Source organism: Callionymus lyra, chromosome 4 (genome assembly GCF_982586985.1).
Source record: "Callionymus lyra chromosome 4, fCalLyr1.hap1.1, whole genome shotgun sequence".
Lineage (NCBI taxonomy): Eukaryota > Metazoa > Chordata > Actinopteri > Syngnathiformes > Callionymidae > Callionymus > Callionymus lyra.
The window spans coordinates 35,721,148-35,742,499 of record NC_141821.1 but is presented as its reverse complement, the minus strand read 5'-3'; the positions used below and the strand labels follow the sequence as shown (position 1 = coordinate 35,742,499).

Genomic DNA, 21,352 nt, shown 5'->3' with positions numbered 1-21,352 from the left:
ATCATCAGTATTAGATCTTACATCACATATACACTAAATACCTGCGGTCAAAAATGCCGAACCCTGTGAACTGCACATGCCAGTCTCACGGTCCAGACTTAGAAGAGAGGAGGTGTGGGGGGCTGTGAACATTTAACAATGAAAGAATAGAGAGGCAGATTTCCATAACACTGTCCATTGCTTAGGCTCAGAACTCCTCTTAGGTTCTGGTGGGGGAAAGCGTGGCTAACCTCAGCATTGTTACTGAGGAAAGTTTGATTCCACTGAGAAGCAAATATAGAGCATGAGTTTGTAATGGTGGGGAATCTGCTTTGAATTCCACCGCATTTGGAGTACCAACCTATGGAAATCTAAAAAACGATCTCAGGATATTAAATAAGCAAAAATCTCACAAGTAGTAAAATCAATAGCATGTTACGATTGATACAGCCATCTCATTAATGTATTTATCTTCTAAAAACCTCTTTATCGCACCAACCCACCAGACAAAAAGCTGCAAATTATTTTCATCATATGATATTTTCTAAACATATTTAGTTGACATGAAAATACTGCAAGTATTACGTTAAAATGTAGATAAATTACAGATTATCACACTGAATCACAAAAACAGATTTAATTTATGACTTTGAACAAGATAATCAAATACTTTCTTTACAGTTGAGTCTTAACCTGACATTTTTTTGCAGCAAAAACCAAAGCCGAACATAACAAGGTGGTCGTAGGGGAAAAGATGGACAGGGAATCTTTTTTTAAAGGATGGAGAGTGACAAACACTGGCACAATACAGCGGGCTTCGTGCCGTTGCCCCCGGATACAGACAGAGTGAAAGGAAGAACTGGGGGCTGGATTGTGCTGCAGCTGCATGGTTTCCATGGCAACATGGATGCAGCACAAACGTAGAGAGAGAAAGACAGATAAAAACCGAATGTGTATTAGGGAGAGGATGAACAAGGCAGATAAACAAAGGTTAGATGCAATGCCTAAAAGTAAAATGGAGAATGAGAAGAACAAAAAGAAGGAAGAGAAATTTAAATGTTAGCGGGGGATGACGGATGACGGTTCTTCAGCTCAGACATTGATCCCCAGGACTTTCCAATGGACACAGACACTTTGAGGGGTACCTGAACACAAACACCCAAATCAGAGAGACAGAATGTCAGTCATGTAACTGACTGACCAAAATATAAGCCAGCATAAAATGTAGTGATGTAACCAAACACAAACAAAAACTACAAACGTCTGGTCAGAGTCATAATTAAATAAACAGCATTGGCAACCACTACTCGTCGCATATCTGGAATTACATGTTTCACTTATTACAAACTCACTTTAAGATGCACACTGAAGCAGTCAATGTGCCGTAAAGACTCCATTGTTCTCTTTACCATTGCTGCGTACAAAAGAGTGAGAGAGAGCGACATTAGATCAGGAGAGTGTGAAGTTAGACGCAACAATTAAATTATACTTATGGAACTGAGATGATGCTCAGTGGCTATTAAAGTAACCCTACCTGAAAACTGCTCTAATTGGGAGTCTTCCACTTCCCAGAGAAGCTCGTCGTGAAGCTGGGCGATCAGTCTGCAACGTCAAATGATGTAGTTTATTTTGCATTAGTGATCATATGTGATTATATAAGTAAGTATGTAATTTTATTTGTAAAGACACAGGGTCACAAGGTGCTTAAACAAACAATACAGTTAAAAAGAAATACTTTAAAAGGCAAAGACAACACAGTGACAAACATAGCAGCCCCAAGATAACCAAGAAAAAGCCTGCTAAAATAGGTCTCTGGATTCTTCTTTAAGGAGTCAGTAGACTCCATTAATAGAACATGGACTGTTTGTAATATTACCAATATATACGTTTATAGTAGAGGCAGCAATGTTAGGAACCTAACAGACTAATACATCATACCTTGCAGACAGAAAGCTGGTGGAGGACACCAGGTTGATGATTTGGATCATGGCAATTTTACAGAGGTCAGCAGCAGAACCTATACACGCATGCATGCATACACAAAACCAAAAGTTCAACACTAAGTTGTAGTGTAAAAGAGGGTTCACTCAAGAAAAAATCTCAAGCTAAAGGCTTATGATCCTGTGACACCGGACACACAACAGAATTAGTGGAAGAAAAATAAATTTAGGAGCCACTTTCTCAGTTACAGAAGGGGCCAAATACATATTCTCCCAAACATTGAATTGCTTTAATTGAACATCAGTTGAACTGTTTTTAAAGCCTCTCCATGACATAGACAATCTCTTTCTTATCTTATCTTGAACACTGTCTAAGATTTCAAAATGAACATTACAAATAAAATTGGGATTTAAGTTTGACACATATGGTAATTTCATTATTCATAGATATCAAAATGTATTTGTACCCTGCACAACAAAGTTGACGGCCTGCCTCTCAGCCTGCATGCGAACCTTCCAGTCAGAAGAGCTGATGTTAGGAAGACTCCGGCGACGGCCCATGATTGAGAGCACGTAGCCTAAAAAAAAACATGATGCATGAATTGAATCAACATCATCATTATTTTGTTAAGCTCCACTGTCCTACATTTATTTATTGCACTAAACGAAAACCTAATAAAAGTTTTGTGTACACAAATGATTGGTCAAAAACCAGCTAAAATAAATAGTGCTGTTGTTCTTTCACTAAGGGAAAGTTGATACAGGATCCAAAGTGGGTCATGAATTATACAACACCAATATAAAAAACATTTCAGTCCTGATCTTAAAGTTTATGAACATTTGCATTAATTTTTATATTCTACATAAAGACAAAAGTAATTATGACCAACTTCCTCCCAAAAGAAGCATTAAACTGTTTGCTACCGAGAAGTGCATTAGTAAAGAATGTTTGTACATTATAAAAAAAAACTCTTTACTCTGATTTCCACAAATAATAACAATCAGTGCAAGCTTATTTTTATAGTTAAAAATCTAAAATGAAAGAAAAACATTTCTCTAGGTTCCATTTTACTGTTTTAACTTGATTGTGAATTTGCTGTAGTTACGATTAATAAACAGGTAATTCATAGTGAGTGTAAAACAAATGCTACAGTTTGTCTTTGTAAATGTAGGCAGAGCATAACACGTGCCGTAAATGACGCCAGGAAAAAAGCAGGGAACATAAACAATAGCATTTGACATCAATACAAAATGACAAAGCATTCACTGACAGAGAGAGGTGGTGACATTAAACACACAACAAACATACTTTCGTATGCAGGTATGCCGCTCACTCGCGGTTACACAGAGTTGACCAGTAAATTCCACAGGATGGACAATAGATGGGGCTTTACATCTAAATCCCTTTGGCTTCCCAAACTATAGGAAAAGCCAATTGGGGCGTGAAAAACTCACTTTTCTTTCCCGAGAGCGAACGTGCACTGACATGCATAAATAAATTGGAAGTGATCTCATAACAGAAAGTTGGAAAAACATTAAGTCAATGTGCAATGACCCGTTATTTGTGCATGTGACCTTAAACAATGTTTTCTGAGCCCCAAATCAAAGTCAGGGTTGAACCTGCAGGTTTTCTTCTATGCCCACATCTGTCATAGTAAGTCACAGACATCAAGATGTAAGGTACTTCTCTGTTGGAAGCATTGGATTTCAGACTAGACCCTCATAAAGTATAAATTACATTTAAAAGGTTTAGCACATAAGCCAATAAAAAGAACAATATCAATATTATGTGTGAGCTATTTTATTACCTAGTACACTTGAATATATCATTATAATCTAAAAGTGAATATTATTGTAAATTGATGTATAAAAGAGTAGTAATGTAGTAAAAACCTTGAATGCCAAAATATCAGAAAATAACTATTATGTGATCATACTTTCTGCCCAAAGCTAAAACAACCAGGCTAAAACGGAAATGCTTTGTGAGGTCCAGCCAACATAAAAATGTGTTAAAATTCAGGTACTGCTTGATCGATCAGCTCGCTGATTATTCGGAAGAGATGAGAGGAAGAAAAACTGAGTACCGTATATGTAGTTTAATAAAAACTAATGAATTGAAGTAGAGGGATACAAATATTGATCCACACAATGAGGAAATCATGAGAAACACCAACACTGGGCATATCATCAGTTTACTTCAGAGGAAGCCAGTTGTGAAAAAGAATAGCAACAGGAGAGCAGAGAGTAACTTCCGTGTTTTTTACATTGAGAAATGGGTTTAACTCTTGTGTTAGCTCAGGGTCAAAGTAAACGACCTCCCTGTTTTGCAGAAATACATATGCAGTGGTGGAGATTGTTCACCTTAACCCAGAATAAAGACACAAGGGTATACCACAAACACATTTGTTTTTGGGCCTTTGGTCACTTTGACCCTGAGGTAAGACAAGGGTTAATAAATCACAAAAATAGCTATAGCGATTTAATATCTGAAAGGATATTGTACCCCTAGTTCTGTTCTTGTCTTATCATTTTAGTTAGAAAATATAAATAAGCCCCGTCTGGCTAAAATGATTCATATAGTACAGGGGTGTCAAACCACAAAAGGGGCCTAAATCTTTAAAGTTAACCCTTGTGTTAATCCCCCAGACAGGATGAACCTTCAATGAGTCGCAGTAACAAAAATGAGGTGATCACCCAACAGGATCCTCGCTGGCCTCTTCCACTCAGCCTGTCGATGCTACATCGAATCTCTGACTCAGGAGGATCCGGAGGCTTTAAATGCAGACTTTACAGTATTTTGTGTGAACGTGTTGGAATCACAGGTTTGCTGCGTCTGCAGATAGATCAGAATATAAATAGGATGTCCCATTTGAAGCATCAGTGCCTTCCCTCCCCCCTCTTCCTTCAAGTATTGACCACTGGCCATTTGTCTTATTGTCAGTGTGTGCACATGCTTTCACCATCATGTGGCTGTTGAAACCTAAATACAACATGAAAAACTAATAAAAAGATGAACATATCATATTAATAATATATACTCATTTCATTTGTAAACCAACATTTTACATTCAAATCATTACCCATTATAGTACACAATGTTTTCTTTATTATAATTAAATGTTGTTTTACAATGGTCAAGCACAATCATATTATCTGAGGCTCAAGACCAACCAAGATTGGATTGTAACAAATTTTAAAAGGTCTTTCCTTTGCTACAATTTAGAAGACAACAAACCTGATTATTGCTGAGAAGCAACACACATCTAAAAATAATTCAACATTATGAATGGATTGTGTTGTTGAGTTTTATCATTCAATGATGGGCAGCAGATCTTTCACACCCTATTGACTGATTGTCGACTTGGATCAGGGTTGTGAAACTCAATCACGGAAGGAGCCAAAATCTTTAGCAGGCCAAGTTGAGGGCCAGACAAAATGTATATTGACCAAACCTAGGCGGTTGTCTTTTCATTTGACGCTCAACTTATCTATATTAGATCAGTGTTTGTTCTCCTTCAACAAACAAATTCCAGTTTTACCTTTAGTGTGGACATCCACTGCCCCCCTTATCTAATCTTGAACATTGACATCTTTATCACTCACCATATCAACACAATCATTAATCTACCTGGATTTTGAGCCAACCATCCGAAAAGCCAAGTGCAATGACTTGGTGTGCCAGGATTAGTCCCCTGGGCCATGAGTTTGACACATGTGACTTAGAGTAGATCATTCAGCTGCTAATGTTTAGTTTTCTTTTCTCTGTCAAGCTTTCACAGTAACTTTAATATTTCCATGGTTGTCACACTAACCTTTTTCACGACACTGTTTGACTGTCCTTTGGATGAAGGCGGAGACTTCTTTGTATGTCTGCAAGAAGGTTTCTTGAAAGCATTTGGCTTGCTCTACACTCACCCCCAAAATTCCTGACAGACGCTCTTGACCTAAGACAAATAGATAAATACAATGGAATTGAAATTCAAAGAAGCCCCACTATTCATTATTTATGACAATTTGTGTTAATCAGTGGTAAATAGGGGCATATAAAGTATCAATACCTAATCATTTCACAGCAACATGAGTCTCATTTTAAATGCTGTTAGTATTAAGGTTTACATCTGTACCGGCAAATATTATTTCATTCAAGTAAAGGGGTAAACCAGTGTTTTAAAATGATTCAATCGGTTATCTTAGAATGTGAAAATATAATATGTGTTATAAGATATTCAGCAGATCTGTGTTGAAGATACTTCATTACGTCAATTTTTATTAGCATCTTTCCTAATCCCATACTACAGCCCATCCAACTTATTTGTAGGAATCTGAGAGACCTTATGCCCTAAGTAAATAAGTAAGTAAGTAAAGGTTATTTAATATAGTCTTATTACGGTTTTAAAATGTAAAAATTTAACAGGCATCATGTTGTTTGCGACAAAATTGTGTACATAGTGGGTCTTTTCTATACTTTGTTCAATAGTTTTGTTGAATCTTTGATCCGATTTTGTCTAAATAAACCATGGGCGATACCCATTGAGTAGCCATTTGTTGTCAGTTAATTTAAAAGGATGTTATGTCAATGAAAAGGATGCATGAAACATGCCATAACCTTTTTAAGGGAAACCCTGCTTCAAAGCCTCATCTTGTCTTTTGGTAGCAACCTAAATACTTTTAGACGTGTTATTTATTCTTATCAAGCCTCACAAAATGAAACAAATACTTAAATTCTCATGATGATTCCTCCATTATGTAAGTGGGTGTGGTCCTTTTGTCTCCACCAGATTCTTTAGGAATGAGGTCAGATAAAAAAGCCAAACTTGACCTTATCATAAAAGCAAATCCTATGAATGTTTTTGTCACAGCAAGTCAATTGGTTTGCCCAAGAAGAATAATACACGTTCGTCGCTGGTTCTTGTCATCATCATCCAGCTGATATTATGAAGCTCCTATTGAAGACAAGCTCCATATGTTTGACTCTCACCATGCTGTGTGGCCTTGTTACATATGACTTGACCTATTTGTAAAGCAACACAGATATGCGAGTGTGTGAGGCCATAGCTGAAGTTTGCCCCGCCTCCCTGGCCTGATTATTGTCTTGCAGAGAAAGCTTCATTTTAGTATTCAGTATCCATGGTAACACATCCTTCCATGAAGAGCTGTCGGTCTATGTGGCTCCTTCCATTAGTCCTAATGCACCGTTTTCCCACTCATCCCACCTCGTCCTCGCTCTTCCCCTTTACCCTACATTCACTTCCAACCACTACTCTTCTTCATTGGTACGTTTCATTACACTCACTCCCAACTTTTCAAGGCTTTTACAATCATGCTCAATGCAATGCACAGGATGCCATTTCGGAGCTCAACCTGAAGAGATCTACAAATCTTCCCTAATTAGTTCATTTCGTTAGGTTTCATAAGCTTGACTGGATTTGTCTTATTTAATCTCAGGCGCTCAATTTCCCTAGTCAACAATGTTGCTTACTTACTGCATACCATAATACTACTGCACTGATCGTTTTTAATTGATAGAAAAATAAAACATACAAGTATGCAGTGGTTATAAAGAATAACTATTTTTACACTAAGAGGATTTTTTTTATTATTTGACTGCACAGTAAGCACTCTACTCAAGAGAAGTGATATTTCAGAGTAGTTCTACATTTATTTTTGCCCCTCCTCTACCCCTTGTCTCTGGTCAGGTCTCATGGATAGCCTGAGAGAAGAGGCCCACATTGAAGAGAAATATTCTCTCTGATGTTTCCTGGGTTTAACCGACGGTCTCTTGTCAGGACATGCTGTAGGACATGCCCAGAACAACTGCTGAGGGCTGCGTCCAGGGGGCATCCTAAAAAAGTTGGCTTCTCTTGATTTGGAGCATCAGTAGTCCTGATTGAAGTCTCTCCCAAAAGTTGAGTGCCTTTCTTAAGTCTCTGTAATTCGTGACTACCTGAAGTTCGTGACCATGGATGGGTATCAGCACTTTATCCACAGAATGTTTAAAATGACTGTATTGTATTGCAAATGTATACGTGCACGTTTTTTGCTAATAAATTGTTTTTGAAATTTGATTTTAAATTTGCATTTGCATTCACTCAGGGTGTTTAAGAGTTGATTAAGGAGAGTCCCCCAGCAATACATACATTCAGATACTTATCTGAAAATATATTGTGTGAAATGTGTGCACTGACCTACTCCATACACAACAGAATACACAATGCGCTTGGCATGTTCCCGGTCCTGTGCAGTTGTATCATCTTGATCAACTCCCTTCCTTTATGAGAGAAAAACAAAAGTAACTTGGTTTGAACATAAACATTTAAAATGCCACTCATCAAGCAAACAAAAGTGGTGGACACTTTTATCAGGGTCAAACCTATTTTGTCTTGGCTTATTTGACTAAATGTCTAATTGGTCAATATCCAATGGTGGTGATGCAGGCTGTGATACAAACTATTAGTTATAACATTAATTAGTCTTAATCTTAAAGTCCCTGTCCCACTTTCCCCTTCAGGATTTTATCCAGAAAGATAACTGTGTTGACAGGTCAGCAAAATACCCCATTAATGAAAATGTATCAAACTCTAATATTTATATTACAGCGTTTTCAGCTAGGAAGTGATGTGTACAGGACTTTAGCTGCCCCCTGCTGGATAAATATTACAATCCTAGAGCTACACTACAGTATTGGTGTGGTCTGTCAAATCTCTCTAGAGACACCTACGATATCCCAAAATTCTATATCTTCCTACATCATTTAAACTTCACAGATCTGAAGATTTAAAATGTAGTATACAACCACTCAACACTAAGCTGTATACAAACAGAAAACAATATTTATACAAGTAATTTTGTAAAATAAACTGAAAGATGTAGCAACATTTAATATGCAATCATATTTTTTAATAATAAATAAATAACGTCTAATTTGGAAAGAGAAAAAGATAGGACCAAATTGAAGAACACAATGCTTGAGCTTTTATGTCTTGAAGACAAGGATCATGTCCTTAGTATTAGGCTATGTTTATGTGCAAGTGTTTCTATTAATAATGGGACTTACCACTTGGAAGCGAGCATTGTGAAGACGTCAGCATCTGGATCGGTAAATATGCGTAACAGCTCTGGGTCAGAAGACAGGTGAGCGAGGAGTCGCAACTCCATCTGGCAAAAGTCTGGTAAAAACAAAATGACAACATTTTTTGGGGCAATAGAATCTATGTTGCCAATTTAAATTCATGCAAGAGTAAAGAACATTTATATTTTATATGTAACTTAAAATCAATCACAATCTTGGAATATCAATGCGTCTACTTGAGCAACACTGATGTCAATTAATTCTACCTGCTGTTGTGCAAATGGAACTGAAAGCAGGTTAAAGTGCAAGTATAAGTAAGACATGAGCATGGAGGAGATACCAGGAAGCAGATCAGTACACCAAGAAACGTGGAGGAGCAGTATGAGGGCATCATGTTATAGCTCTCAAGTCTAACAACTCGTATAAATACTCAAGTGTCAACTATGTGAGGATATAAACAATTGTAATGGTGGTTTGAAGTGTTAAGTCCGGAGTTTACGGAGGCATCACGAGTCAAAGCTTGATCAACCTATTGTCCATGTTGGCGTGTCAAATGAGGAGTGGTACGTGTTAATCCGTCGCTGTGATGTCTTCTATAACGGCTCAGGCATAAGTGTTACCCATGCCCCAGAGGAAGCTCATTCCAAAGCTTAGGAGCAACAGCCTGGAAGGATCTCTCTCCTCTGGTCCTGAAACGTGTGCTAGGAACCATCAGTAGATTCTGATCCACAGACCTCAGAGGCCGAGCTGGGGTGTAAGGCTGGATCAGATCACTAAGGAGGAGCCTGACCATGAATAGATCTGATAGTAAGAACCAGAATTTTAAAGTTTATCCTGAAAGAAACTGGCAGCCAGTGAAAAGATTTAAGGATCGGAGAAATGTGAGTTCTTCTACTAGAGCGGGTTAGAATTCTCGCTGCAGAGTTCTGTATCAACTGCAGGCGAGACAGCTCCTTCTTGTTAAGACATGAAAACAAACTGTTGCAATAGTCCAGGCGAGAAGAAACAAACCCATGGATTACAAGCTTCAGATCATGTTGTCACAACAAGTTTAGAGATTTTTCTCAGTTGAAGGAAACTGTTTCTGGTCAGTTTTTCTGCAGTGTTGTACTAGAGACATGTCTTTGTCAAATACAACAGGCTCAGGCCCAGTTTGACAGACTGGCCTAAGTCACCCAAGTACTGACTCAACCCTGGAACCTTATCATCAGGAGCAATAAGCAGAGTTTCAGTTTTGTCCACATTTAGCTGTAAAGTGTTTTCACGAAGACATTGTTTGATTTCTAGCAAACAATTGACTAAGCTGTTCAGCCTCTGGGGCTCAGTTGGATCAAAAGAGCAGTAGAGCTGGATGTCATCAGCAAAATGTGGTAATAAACATCAGGAAAACTCTAAATGATCTTACCCAGGGGAATCAAGTACAGCAAAAACAATAAAGGACCTTGAACAGAACCTTGAGGGACTCCACACAACAGATCCGCTGATTCAGATGTCATTTGATTGGCAGATACACTGAAACTGCGCCCAGAAAGGTATGACGAGAATCAATGTAACACAGACCCAGACAGTCCCAGTTCATCCCTTAGCTTCTCAGCAGGATCTGGTGATCAACTGTGTCAAGGGCTGAGGACAGATCCAAGAGAACCAGAACAGTGTATTGACCCGAGTCAGCCAACATCATGATGTCACTGGACACTTTCAGTCTCTGTAGAGTGATGTTTGCGGAAGCCAGACTGAAACTTCTCATGGATGTCGCTCTGATCCAGGAAGAAAGACAACTGCTCAGACACCACCTTCTCCAAGATCTGGACAAGAAAGGGAGCTTAGAAATAGGCCTGAAATGACTGAGGTCAGTCAGGTCTAAGCCTGGCTTTTTGAGCAAAGGCTCCACAATAGCATGTTTAAATGCATTAGGAAAAACCTCTGTGGAAAGGGAGAGGTTAACCATATTGGTAACCCAGGGGCCAATTACATCAAACACTTTGATAAAAAGCCTAGGAAGAAGGACGTCGAACGAGCAAGAGGAGGGTTTCATCCTGTTCACCAGAGCCGAAATATCACCACACTTATTAAACATACCAAACACCACCATGTCTTCTCCTTTGAATTCGATTGACAGGTCCACCAGAACGGTCTTGTAGATGCAGCAATGAGTGAAGCCCCTCTCCCACAACAACTTCTTGACTATCTTTTCCCAAAAAGAGAAATTTAAATAAATAATATGGGGGGTAAAAAAGTCCAAAACAAATGAAAACATGAATTTAAACTAACAGTTTACATTTGCTAATTTTAAACATGTCTGACATGAGTCACACTATTGTAAATGTGCTCCGGTGTAAATGTTTATATTTTACACACATTTTTATTAACAAGAAAAGTGAATTAACAGAGGCAACCAGTGGATTATTTAAATTTAAAAAAATCTTCAGATTAAGTTTTTAAAACATCTTTTATTTATTTTCAGATATTAAGACATACACCTTGACACACACACGAAAAAAAAAGAACAGTAGAAAAAAACACACAAAAACAAAAACAAAGAAAGATCCAACCCTCCACACCTGTAGAAAACCTCCCCGCGGAGAGATGCAGCACTGAAGGAAGACCACGAGGAGACAGGCTCAGTAAAAGCAGGGGTTCCAAACAAGGGGGAGAGATTTTCTCTTTGATCAATTTAATTTTGCTGTCAGCTTCACAGAAGACTTGAGGAGCCACAAGAGAATTGATCGTGTCAAACAACACTTTGGGGTTTGAAATGGCCCGCAATGCGCTCCCATCGTCCACCCTATCAGCTGTGTCATCATGGTCTGTGGAGGAGTTCCTGGCCTGTTGGTTCTCGCGCAATGACCTGTGCCCAGTCAAACTCAGATTGTCAGCCACAAACCGCTCCCCCATAGCCATTGTGGAAGCGTTCTTTGCTAGGCTCTCGACAGCCCCCAGCAACGGTGGCGTGAAATCCTGCTCAGCTCAGCCCAGGCTGAGTACCTTTCCTACGAGTCATTGCTCGACCTTGGCCTCGTGCCTAAGGATTTCCCATCGAATACCGGTGCAGGAGTACCCAAAGACGAGTACAGCCCTACAGTTCTTGACTTACCATCCAGGCCCTCGTTTGTTGGTGATACTAGGTCCACTGACAGCGGCTGTAAGTTCCCGGGGAACCCCATGACACCCAGTGCTCATGTCCCTTGCATACAGTCCCCCTGTCTGCCCAGTGGCATTGCCATTTCCTTGCACGCCAGAGAATATTGGCCAGATGAGGGATTGGCTACTTGTGAGTGTTTTCTTCTAAGTTGATAAAACTTTTCATCGATCTCTCTCTGCAAACGCTACACAATGTCTTAATAATAAAGAGAGTTAGTCTATTATTTAATGTTAAATTGTTACTCATAACAATGTATCTAATTGTTGCGAATTCCAAAATAAATAAATATCTGCATCACGTTAACATAAAAATAAATCACGGAAAAATGAAAATGAGTAGGTGGGATGAGCTGGTTCTATTACTGTGAGATTCACGAAGTTCATTGATTAGGGTCATGGTGGTTCAGTCTTATGTACACGAACAACACGGACAACTTATCAAGTTTGTTTGCTCAGATGTTGTTGCAGGAGAGTTTGTTTTGATATCGACATCGATCGCTTTCGGTTTCTTCGCTTGTTTAACCAATCTACATATGGACGAAATGTCAAATATATAAATACCTAATTGAAAACAAAATGTATAAACGTATTAATAAATGTCAAAATGTATAAAAAATAAAATTAGAAGTCATTTACTTATTTTGACATTTTGACATATTGATATTTATCCAAACATTTATTTATACATTTTTATACATTATTTATACACAAGTCATAATTTATCGTCCTTCATAATCCTCAGACCCATTTTAAGACCAAATGCTAGTGCAATGTATTTTAGGTTTCTCCGCACTCCAGCTACATAACAAAGTGTGATGAAAGCATTGATATTATGGAATTACCAGTCCATTCCCAAAACTTAATCCAAGAGTTGATTAAGGTTCCTATGTTCTTGTTTTCTAGTGATATTTGAACACATGTGAGACCCATACTAATGAACAACCTTTGTTAATGAAATGTGGAACATTATCAAACACAATGACAAATGATTTCTGGTGTTAATTCTCATACTTGAGACGCTGGAAATCTTATTTACCATCAGAAAAGAAAATATATATATATATATATATATATATATATATACATATATATGATGTATATGTCTAAAGAAACAGCTATTCACCTGAATAACTGAAATAACTTAAATCAATAGAAAACAAAATTATTTTAATGCAAATGTAGAACCGAAAATCAAATGATAAAAGTATTTTGGAAGAAGCTGGAACATAATTGATGTAGATTCTGGTTGTGTAGAGGTAAATTGTGGGTTATCTAAAGATAGTATCTCCCCCATCAATGTTTTACGAGTCGCATCACATTTCCTCCAAGCATAGCCGACAGCCTCGGAAACATATTGCTGACCAAGAACTGGCACTGTTAAATTAAAGAAAGAAAAAGAGGGTTTTACTGCATCAACATGAGTGATTGAGTACCGGCACAAAGTCCAGCAGGGGCAGGGTGACATGAGAAAATATCCACAGAGAAACCTCAAAAATCAATCCATCCAAGAATAACCCTTACCTCATGCAACAAAGAGGAACTGCTGTAATAATGCTGACCTTCAAAAGTAATGAACTGTATCTGAATCCAGGGAAACAGGTTTGTTTCCTAAAAGATACCTGTTATCATGTTTGATAGTGTATATATACAAAATGTACCAAACTCAATTATTTAGAGTGGCTGATTTGACAATGTGATTGGCATACATGAAAATGATTTGTTCTTTAAAATGGGAAGTATGTTTTAAAGCCAGAAGAATACTGGGATTACAACTCAATATGAAATCAACTCTCATTTTGTATTTCGTCATAAAAATGACAAATTCAATTGTTATTCATTTTCATAAAGATGTAAAGCCAAAGAGAAAGAAAATATGTTGCTCAGTGGAGGAAATGGAGAACAGGAACAGAAGATGCTGTTACAGATTTCCTGGAAGGGTTATTGTTTTTTCTAGGCTCTGTCTGATGTGCATTTCCTCCACATGGAGTGTGTATGTGTGCTGCTGATTCTGTCCTCTTGCTAACCTCAGTTATCTCGTGGCTTATACAACTATGCGGCACACACTGTCGAGGGTTGCAGACACTTTCATAAGAGGTTGCTTGCTGGGCAGAGTCTTTCCTCTCCTCTCTTGTCAGCACAGCCTCACACGCGTGACCTGAGTCACCCCATTATGTCAGACTAAATTTCGCCAGAGCTGGCAACAGTCCAGACAGGTTAAAGTCATAATCCATTAAGAAATATTCATGAGGTGGATGTTAAGGCCTCTGGCTTTGCAAGTGTAATTTCTTTCATGGAGTTTCATTGCAGCCATCTATGCCACCAGGTGTATGAACATCCTCATATTGCCACCCGCAAGCTACTGTTAGCTCCTTAGCAGCTTTCCAATGTTGCCTGGAGTTTCAGGGGGACCCATGTGAAGGATGAGCAATCACTCACGTAAAAAACTCACTAATCAATAAAACCTGTCTTTTACATCATGGTATACACTGGTGTCAAATTTAATAACATAAGGTGCCAAAAACCTTAAGCAGTTGACGTTGTGGAGCGAACTGTCAAGTATGAGGAAGTACGAGTCTGATTGTGATATCAGGGTTTGATTACCCTCCTTCATCAAACCAATACATTTTACTTCTTCGTCAATTTAACTCTTATTGGAAGTCGGAAAATGGTGTTGGCTTTGTTAGCAAGTGGAAGACTTTCTGGGGAAAACCTGGTCTGATTGGGAGAGACTGCATCAATCCCACGTTGGAAGGGGCACTGTTGACCACCATATCCTTCTACAGAGGCTAGAAAACCATATAGGAATACGTGGAACTGTCCTATGTGTCGGATAGAATGCACTATGTACATGTCAACCACTTCTCATCGACACACACTAAAGTCAGCTATGGTGTCCCACAAGGTTCTGTTCTTGTTCCATCCTATTCACAATCTATATGCTCCCAGTAGGGAACTTGATCAGAAGACACTCTATAAACTTTCACTGTTATGCTGATGACACCCAACTCTACTTGTCAATGAAGCCAGATGAAATAAATCAGCTAACACAACTATAGTCCTGTATTACAGATATCAAGTCCTGGATGACCAATAATTTCCTTTTACTGAACTCAGAAAAAAAACTGAGGTTCTACTTATTGGTCCGCAACATCTCAGACAATCATTAACTAATGATCTAGCTTAACCGAATGGACTTGCTCCTGCTACTAGCACCACTGTAAAGAATCTGGGTGTCTGCTTTGACAAGGATAAAACAAATCTCACGGACTGCCTACTTCCACCTTTGTAACATTTAAAAAATCAGGCACTTCCTTCCTTTGGATGCTGCTGAGAAACTCATCCATGCTTTTGTTACCTCCAGGCTGGACTATTGTAACTCTCTTCTGTCAGGATGTTCTAAAAAGTCTCTCAGAACTCTTCAGCTCATTCAGAATTCTGCAGCTCATGTCCTGACTAAGACTAAGAGGCGCGAACACATTTCCCCTGTGCTGTCTTCTTAAAATTGGCTTCCTGTAGAATTTAGAATACAATAATTAAAATCCTTCTCCTAACCTATAAAGCCTTACATGGTCTAAAACCAACATATATTAAAACTCTAATCAAAACTTATCAACACTCTAGGACCTTACGATCCTTAAACTCAGATCTATTAGTTATACCACAAATAAAAATCTAAATGTAGATTTGGAGCCTTCAGTTTTCAAGCCCCTCTGCTATGGAACCAACTACCGGCTTCAGTCCGGAGGGCAGACACCCTCTCTATGTTTAAAAACAATCTTAGAATTACTTTTCGATAAAGCCTATAATTAGCCGTTCTGTTTATCTTAGCTGCTATAGGCTTAGAATGCTGGAGGAGTTTTAGACACCGAGCTCAGTATATCCTTTTTTTCTGCATTACATTCATCACCTGTGCAGTTTAAACCCAAACTTTTTATTTCTCTCCTGGAGCCCCAGGGCTCCACCTCCAGAGCTGCTGCTGATCCAGGAACTCCACCACGTCATTGGATCCAAAGTTCTCTCCAGCACCTCCATGGACTCTTCCATACTCTCCTCTTTTCACTCACTGTATCCTCCCTCACTCTTCTCTTCATCCATCCGTCTCCCCCCCATCCTTCCTCCCAGCTGGTCATAGCAGGAGGCCGTCAACAATGAGTCAGGTTCTGCTCGAGGTTTCTGCCTACTAAAAGGACGTTCTCCTCGCCACAGCTCATTGCATAGTGTTTTGCTTATTGCTCATTGTTGAATTGCTGGGATCTGTTTTTCCTTTCTCCACTATAGTCTAACTTCAACTGTAAAGTTTCTTCAGATAACTCTGTTATGATAAGACACTTTAAATAAAATTGAATTCAATTGAACAGACAGTTATGAATGGGAGGAGTTGTGTGTAACAGTGATGCCCTTGTAATATGCTCAGTGTGGCGCCAGTGCTTCACAATCATGTTATACTGGGCCTGTCAATAAAATATTGCAATGCATATATAAATGGCTCTCTATTTTATATTAGTACTTGTTTGCTCTAATCTTTATGGAATAGTAATTTACTCAGACATAGAAACCAAATTCTGGATAATAATGATTTTAAAATATTCAGTTATTTACCGTTACCTATTTGGACTTATATGAATCTTCTGAATAAATAAAGTCAGAGTAAAATAAATGATCACCTGCAGCAAGAAAAGTCCAGCCTTCCTTGGGTATGAACATGTCTCGTGGGTGAAATGTCACCACCTCATCTTCCTTTCCTAAAGTGGAAACGAGACCAGCAACTTAATAAAAAAAAATTTAAAAAACATAAGCATAGCCATATTCTCATCATTCAAGGCGTATTTAGCCAAACCATATCACCCCTTTCTAATTCCTCAGATGTCTTAATATTCTTAGTTATGATCAGGCGATACTTGATTGTGGACCATAAATAGATGACACATTAATTCAATGAATTCTGGCCCCACCTGTTCGCCGTCTACTGCAGCTTGGGTTCTACCTTCACCCACAAGATTTGGCCTAAGATGTGGCTCGCGAGTGTGCCATTACCAACAGCTGCATTACCATCAGTTTCTTTCCCTCTTACAGTTTCTGCAATCGCCCCTCAAATGTATCACAAATCCTTAGAGGCTCTGCAAAAAAGTGTTTCTTACCTTTGATATACTGCTTCTTGCTGATTTGTAAGGGTTGTCTTGGGAGGGCCTGAAAATTCTAGAGTGGGAGAAAGTGCAATTTATGTTGTTATAAGGCCAGAAAAAACAATATGTACTTAAGATGACAGTGTAATTTGTTTTGTATATGTCAGGATTATATTCACATGAAAAAAAAGATCTCTCCATAATGTTGAATCAAAAAGAGCTCTGGACTGCTTTCTACAAGATGTTTGTGCATTTGATTTTATACCGACGATGATGATGTGTTTGTCTCCTAGCTTTTAGAGTCTATTTAATAGTCAATAATAATAAATAATAAATATAATATAATTTTTTACTTTCTTTCTTCCCCGGTAACAAATGTTTCGAACCGGTACCGGTCCCCAGACCGAGTAATGGGAACCACTGATGTAGCAGACAAAAGTACAGCACCATAGACAAAAATACTGATATTTTTCACACACGCCTAGGAAAGAAAAAAGAAAATCTAAATCGATCGCTTGGCAAATTATTATAATAATAATAATAATTTTATTATAAACTATTATTGACTGTTCAAGTAATCTTAAACTGTGCTGCTGTCCTAACCTAAAACACAGAATTTGTTGCATCGTCTGCAGTTTTTTTAATACTGCTTGATCATGGGAAAATGGATTAGCGATAAGAAAAGACATGCTTGATGACCATGAGGAAACAACCAGGTGGACTCAGGGGTACCACTTTTGACACAAAATGAAAAATGAACACAGAAAGATGCTGTTTGATAAAAGTGATGTATCATTATCTTTCAAGTGGTCCAAGCACACGAGTGGAAAATCATTTCAGTGATGCCTTTTTATTCTTTATTCGCTCGACTTAAGTAAAGAGTGATAAATGACTGCAGTGGGTGGGTGTGGACAGTGGGCTGAGTGCAAGAAAGACCACATGATCTTGGAGAGCCCCTGATCTTGCTGCTGTTTCGCTTCTGCCCCTGTGACAGCTGATTTGTTGTGTCAGATAAGAACACTCAGCTTTCTCATGATGTAGAGTTGCAGAGTCAACAACATAAATTGCAATGTCGGTGGATACGAATAAGGATGTTTCCTCTTAAGTGCAGAAGAAACCAGGGACATGCGTTTGTTAGATGTCAACTTAACTTTGCTGTTGTTGTTGTTATCTGCCTGTCTAGTGCTGGACATTAAAACAGGTGAACTTGGCAAATTGTGGCCCAGTGGCCAGATGTGGCTGGTTTGAATGAAGCCCTCATGAAGTCAAAGTGAAACTCTGGTAATTAGTTAAGTTAAGTAAGTGGTTCTCCCATAGTTTGAAAGCCCTTTTACTAGATAGCTGATTTTTGGCCTGTGGAAAAAAAAAACTAACTGAATACATAAAGGAAGAAGGGTAAAGGTTAGTGAGTCAAGCTAGAATTGAACATTCATCCTTGGGGTGCTGCAGCATTAACCATAACTACTTGTAACTATTATTGGATTATGGCACACTATGTGAATCTCCTGATCTAAAAAAAGTTAAATGGGAGAAAACATTTAGAGCAGAAGGATATTTTTGATTAGGTTTCTGGTTCTTTTTGTGTTGAAGTTTGTGAAGTTTCCTCTCTAAAAGTATGACCAACGGTGACAGTCCAAGAAACGGAACTGTATTATGTAACATTAATATTTGCAGAACTTTCTTCCTCTAGATTCATATAATGTAAATGTATTTTTCTCTCCTAATTATGAAATTGTAAAAGAAAGAACACCAGGAGCAATGCTCACACCAGGAAGTTTATACTTACTGGGTGTTTTGCTGAAATCCGTCCAGTCACCACACTTGTCTGGCACCATGTCGAAGAAATATAGTCCTTGAGAGATGAAAGAAACCAAAGACAAGGCATCAGCTATTGACAAATAATTAAATTAAACAAACATTTAAATTAATGAATTCAAATTGATTTGACAGTGTCAGGCTGTGATAATGGTCATAGTATAACACATTAAACATACTCTAAAACAGGGTGGTGATAGTTTTAAGTCAACTAGTTGTAAAAACATTTGCTTACCTTGCTTATCATGCATGAAAGGATGCCATCCACAAACGCTGACTTCATTTTATGGATCTGGCGAAACATATTTCATGCATATAATGTGAATGATTTAAGTTTGACACATAAGTTGTTTTTGACATTTGCAATCATGACTGACCTGTCTGTGTTCAAGAATGATCTTGGGTAGTGGGTGCAGATGCTGCAGAAGCAATAACTGGAGGAAAATGAAAATAAAATCAGCAGATTAGTTTAATATTAATAAAAGAGTCTTAAAGTTTTTAACAGTTGAATTAACAGTTGACTTGTTACTATGGTATTAAATTATGCATTCAATTAAAATGGGTTCAATATGTGCATGTCAATTTGTGAGTGTGAAATACTGCAGCTTCTGATGTTGACTGTCGTTTATTGATGGTTTTTGGAAGCGTCTTGTTCTTGCACCGCTTGTGAAGATGTAGTTTCTCAAATAAAACCTGAAAACCAACGAAGAAAAATAATGTTATAAAGGAATGTCGATGTAACAATTAATAATAAAAACGATCAACACTTAGTATTCTTTATCTTATCCTCAGCAGTGAAACAAATGATATCTATGGAAGTGACATTTACAAACATGGTCCTTATAAAAATAGACTTGTTTTCCATCTTAGTATTTTTGGAGACAGTCAAGAACATATTATGAAATTAAAGGAGGAACTCACAGTTCTTAACTGAGCGTTGCTGGTGACCAAGAATATTTGCCCGGCTGCTTGATGAGCTTCTTGTTCCAACAGTTTCATTTTTGCCTGAGAAGGTATAAAAAACAAAGGTAAGCAAGTGTACTCTCTTGACACAATTGTATTAAATGATTGCTTCTGTTAGTTTTACTAAAATAAAGTTTTGATGACTTACAATTGTACTAATAACATCTTTACCAGAGTCTGATAAGTCTCAATCAGAGTTCAAGTGGATTAGATATTGGATTAGATAGAAGAAAACTTATTTAGGATACAAGCAACGAGAAGACAAAACACCAGATTGTGTATACCTATACGTTTTCTATATAAATGATAACATTTTTTTTCTCCAAGTTTCCTTGAAAAAGCAGTCAAATGGCCAAATCCTTTTATATATTCTCACTCATTGCCGAGAGCAGGCTCCAGTCTGCCTCATCTATTATAGATGATAGCCCCTCTATAGTTTTTTACACTCAAATATCCACACTCTTATGCGTATACTTATGGATCTATAAATGCTCTCTCATTTTATTCTGTACTTCATCTAAGATTACAGAATATAAAATTAATCTCTATAACTAACTTAAAAAGGAATGAGCTGCTTGTATGTCATCGCTTGTGTTTGATAGCGTAAATGAATCATGACAGAGTGAGGACACTGCCTATATGTATGTGTATGCAACATAATGAAAACAAAAACTCTATGACTCAGCACGTGTCTGTAGAGCCGGGCTGACACAGACAGTGATGCACTTCTCTGCAGCAAACAGTCCTAAAAGACTGTTTTCATTCTATTTATAGCAACATGGCAGAATACCAAGGCACTCCCTGCATGGCAACCCTGCCTAAGCGTGGAGTAGCATATGCTTTTTATGCCTGTGAGTCCACAAGATATATTTCATATTATATAAGGCACCTTACTACTCCCTCAAACTTTCCCCTCTCTATGGTTATGTTAATTTTAAAATTGTGTAAGATATGTTAAATTCAACCAGAAGAACAAGAACAACTCTTCTGTGGGTTCCAGAAAAAGAAGTTTGTTCCAATATCCACGACAAAATGAGTTAAAAGAAGAATATGCTCAAGAGACCACAAACATTACAGCTTTACATTTCTGCATGTGTTCTTACCCCCAAAAGTACTGAGGTTTTTTGGAGAACATCTTTGTCCATGTGGATTTGGTGGCTTTCCATTGCTGAAACATTGAATTAGGGAATTATTATAAAAGGGCAAGTGAAGGCCTTATGCCAGTGGTTCTTAACCTTGTTGGAGGTACCGAACCCCACCAGTTTCATATGTGCATTCACCGAACCCCTCATTAGTGAAAAATAAAATATGATTTCTTGTAT

At 38.0% G+C, this 21,352-nt stretch overlaps 1 protein-coding gene across 1 annotated transcript in view; it reads right to left on the bottom strand.

Annotated features, from left to right (window-relative positions):
* Positions 1–601: 601 nt before the first annotated feature.
* poln (polymerase (DNA directed) nu) overlaps positions 602–21,352 on the bottom strand; it is a 30,369-nt gene continuing 9,618 nt past the window's right edge. The window contains exons 16-31 of the mRNA XM_087790053.1: positions 21,134–21,198; positions 19,989–20,072; positions 19,668–19,760; positions 19,445–19,501; positions 19,303–19,359; positions 19,039–19,104; positions 17,268–17,325; positions 16,794–16,871; positions 8,974–9,085; positions 8,105–8,187; positions 5,732–5,863; positions 2,387–2,497; positions 1,918–1,996; positions 1,514–1,581; positions 1,332–1,393; positions 602–1,124 (exon numbers count right to left, since the gene is read on the bottom strand). Of these exons, the coding sequence (XP_087646179.1) occupies positions 1,032–1,124; positions 1,332–1,393; positions 1,514–1,581; positions 1,918–1,996; positions 2,387–2,497; positions 5,732–5,863; positions 8,105–8,187; positions 8,974–9,085; positions 16,794–16,871; positions 17,268–17,325; positions 19,039–19,104; positions 19,303–19,359; positions 19,445–19,501; positions 19,668–19,760; positions 19,989–20,072; positions 21,134–21,198 (1,298 nt within the window). The 3' untranslated portion in view covers positions 602–1,031. The remainder of the gene's footprint in view (positions 1,125–1,331; positions 1,394–1,513; positions 1,582–1,917; positions 1,997–2,386; positions 2,498–5,731; positions 5,864–8,104; positions 8,188–8,973; positions 9,086–16,793; positions 16,872–17,267; positions 17,326–19,038; positions 19,105–19,302; positions 19,360–19,444; positions 19,502–19,667; positions 19,761–19,988; positions 20,073–21,133; positions 21,199–21,352) is intronic.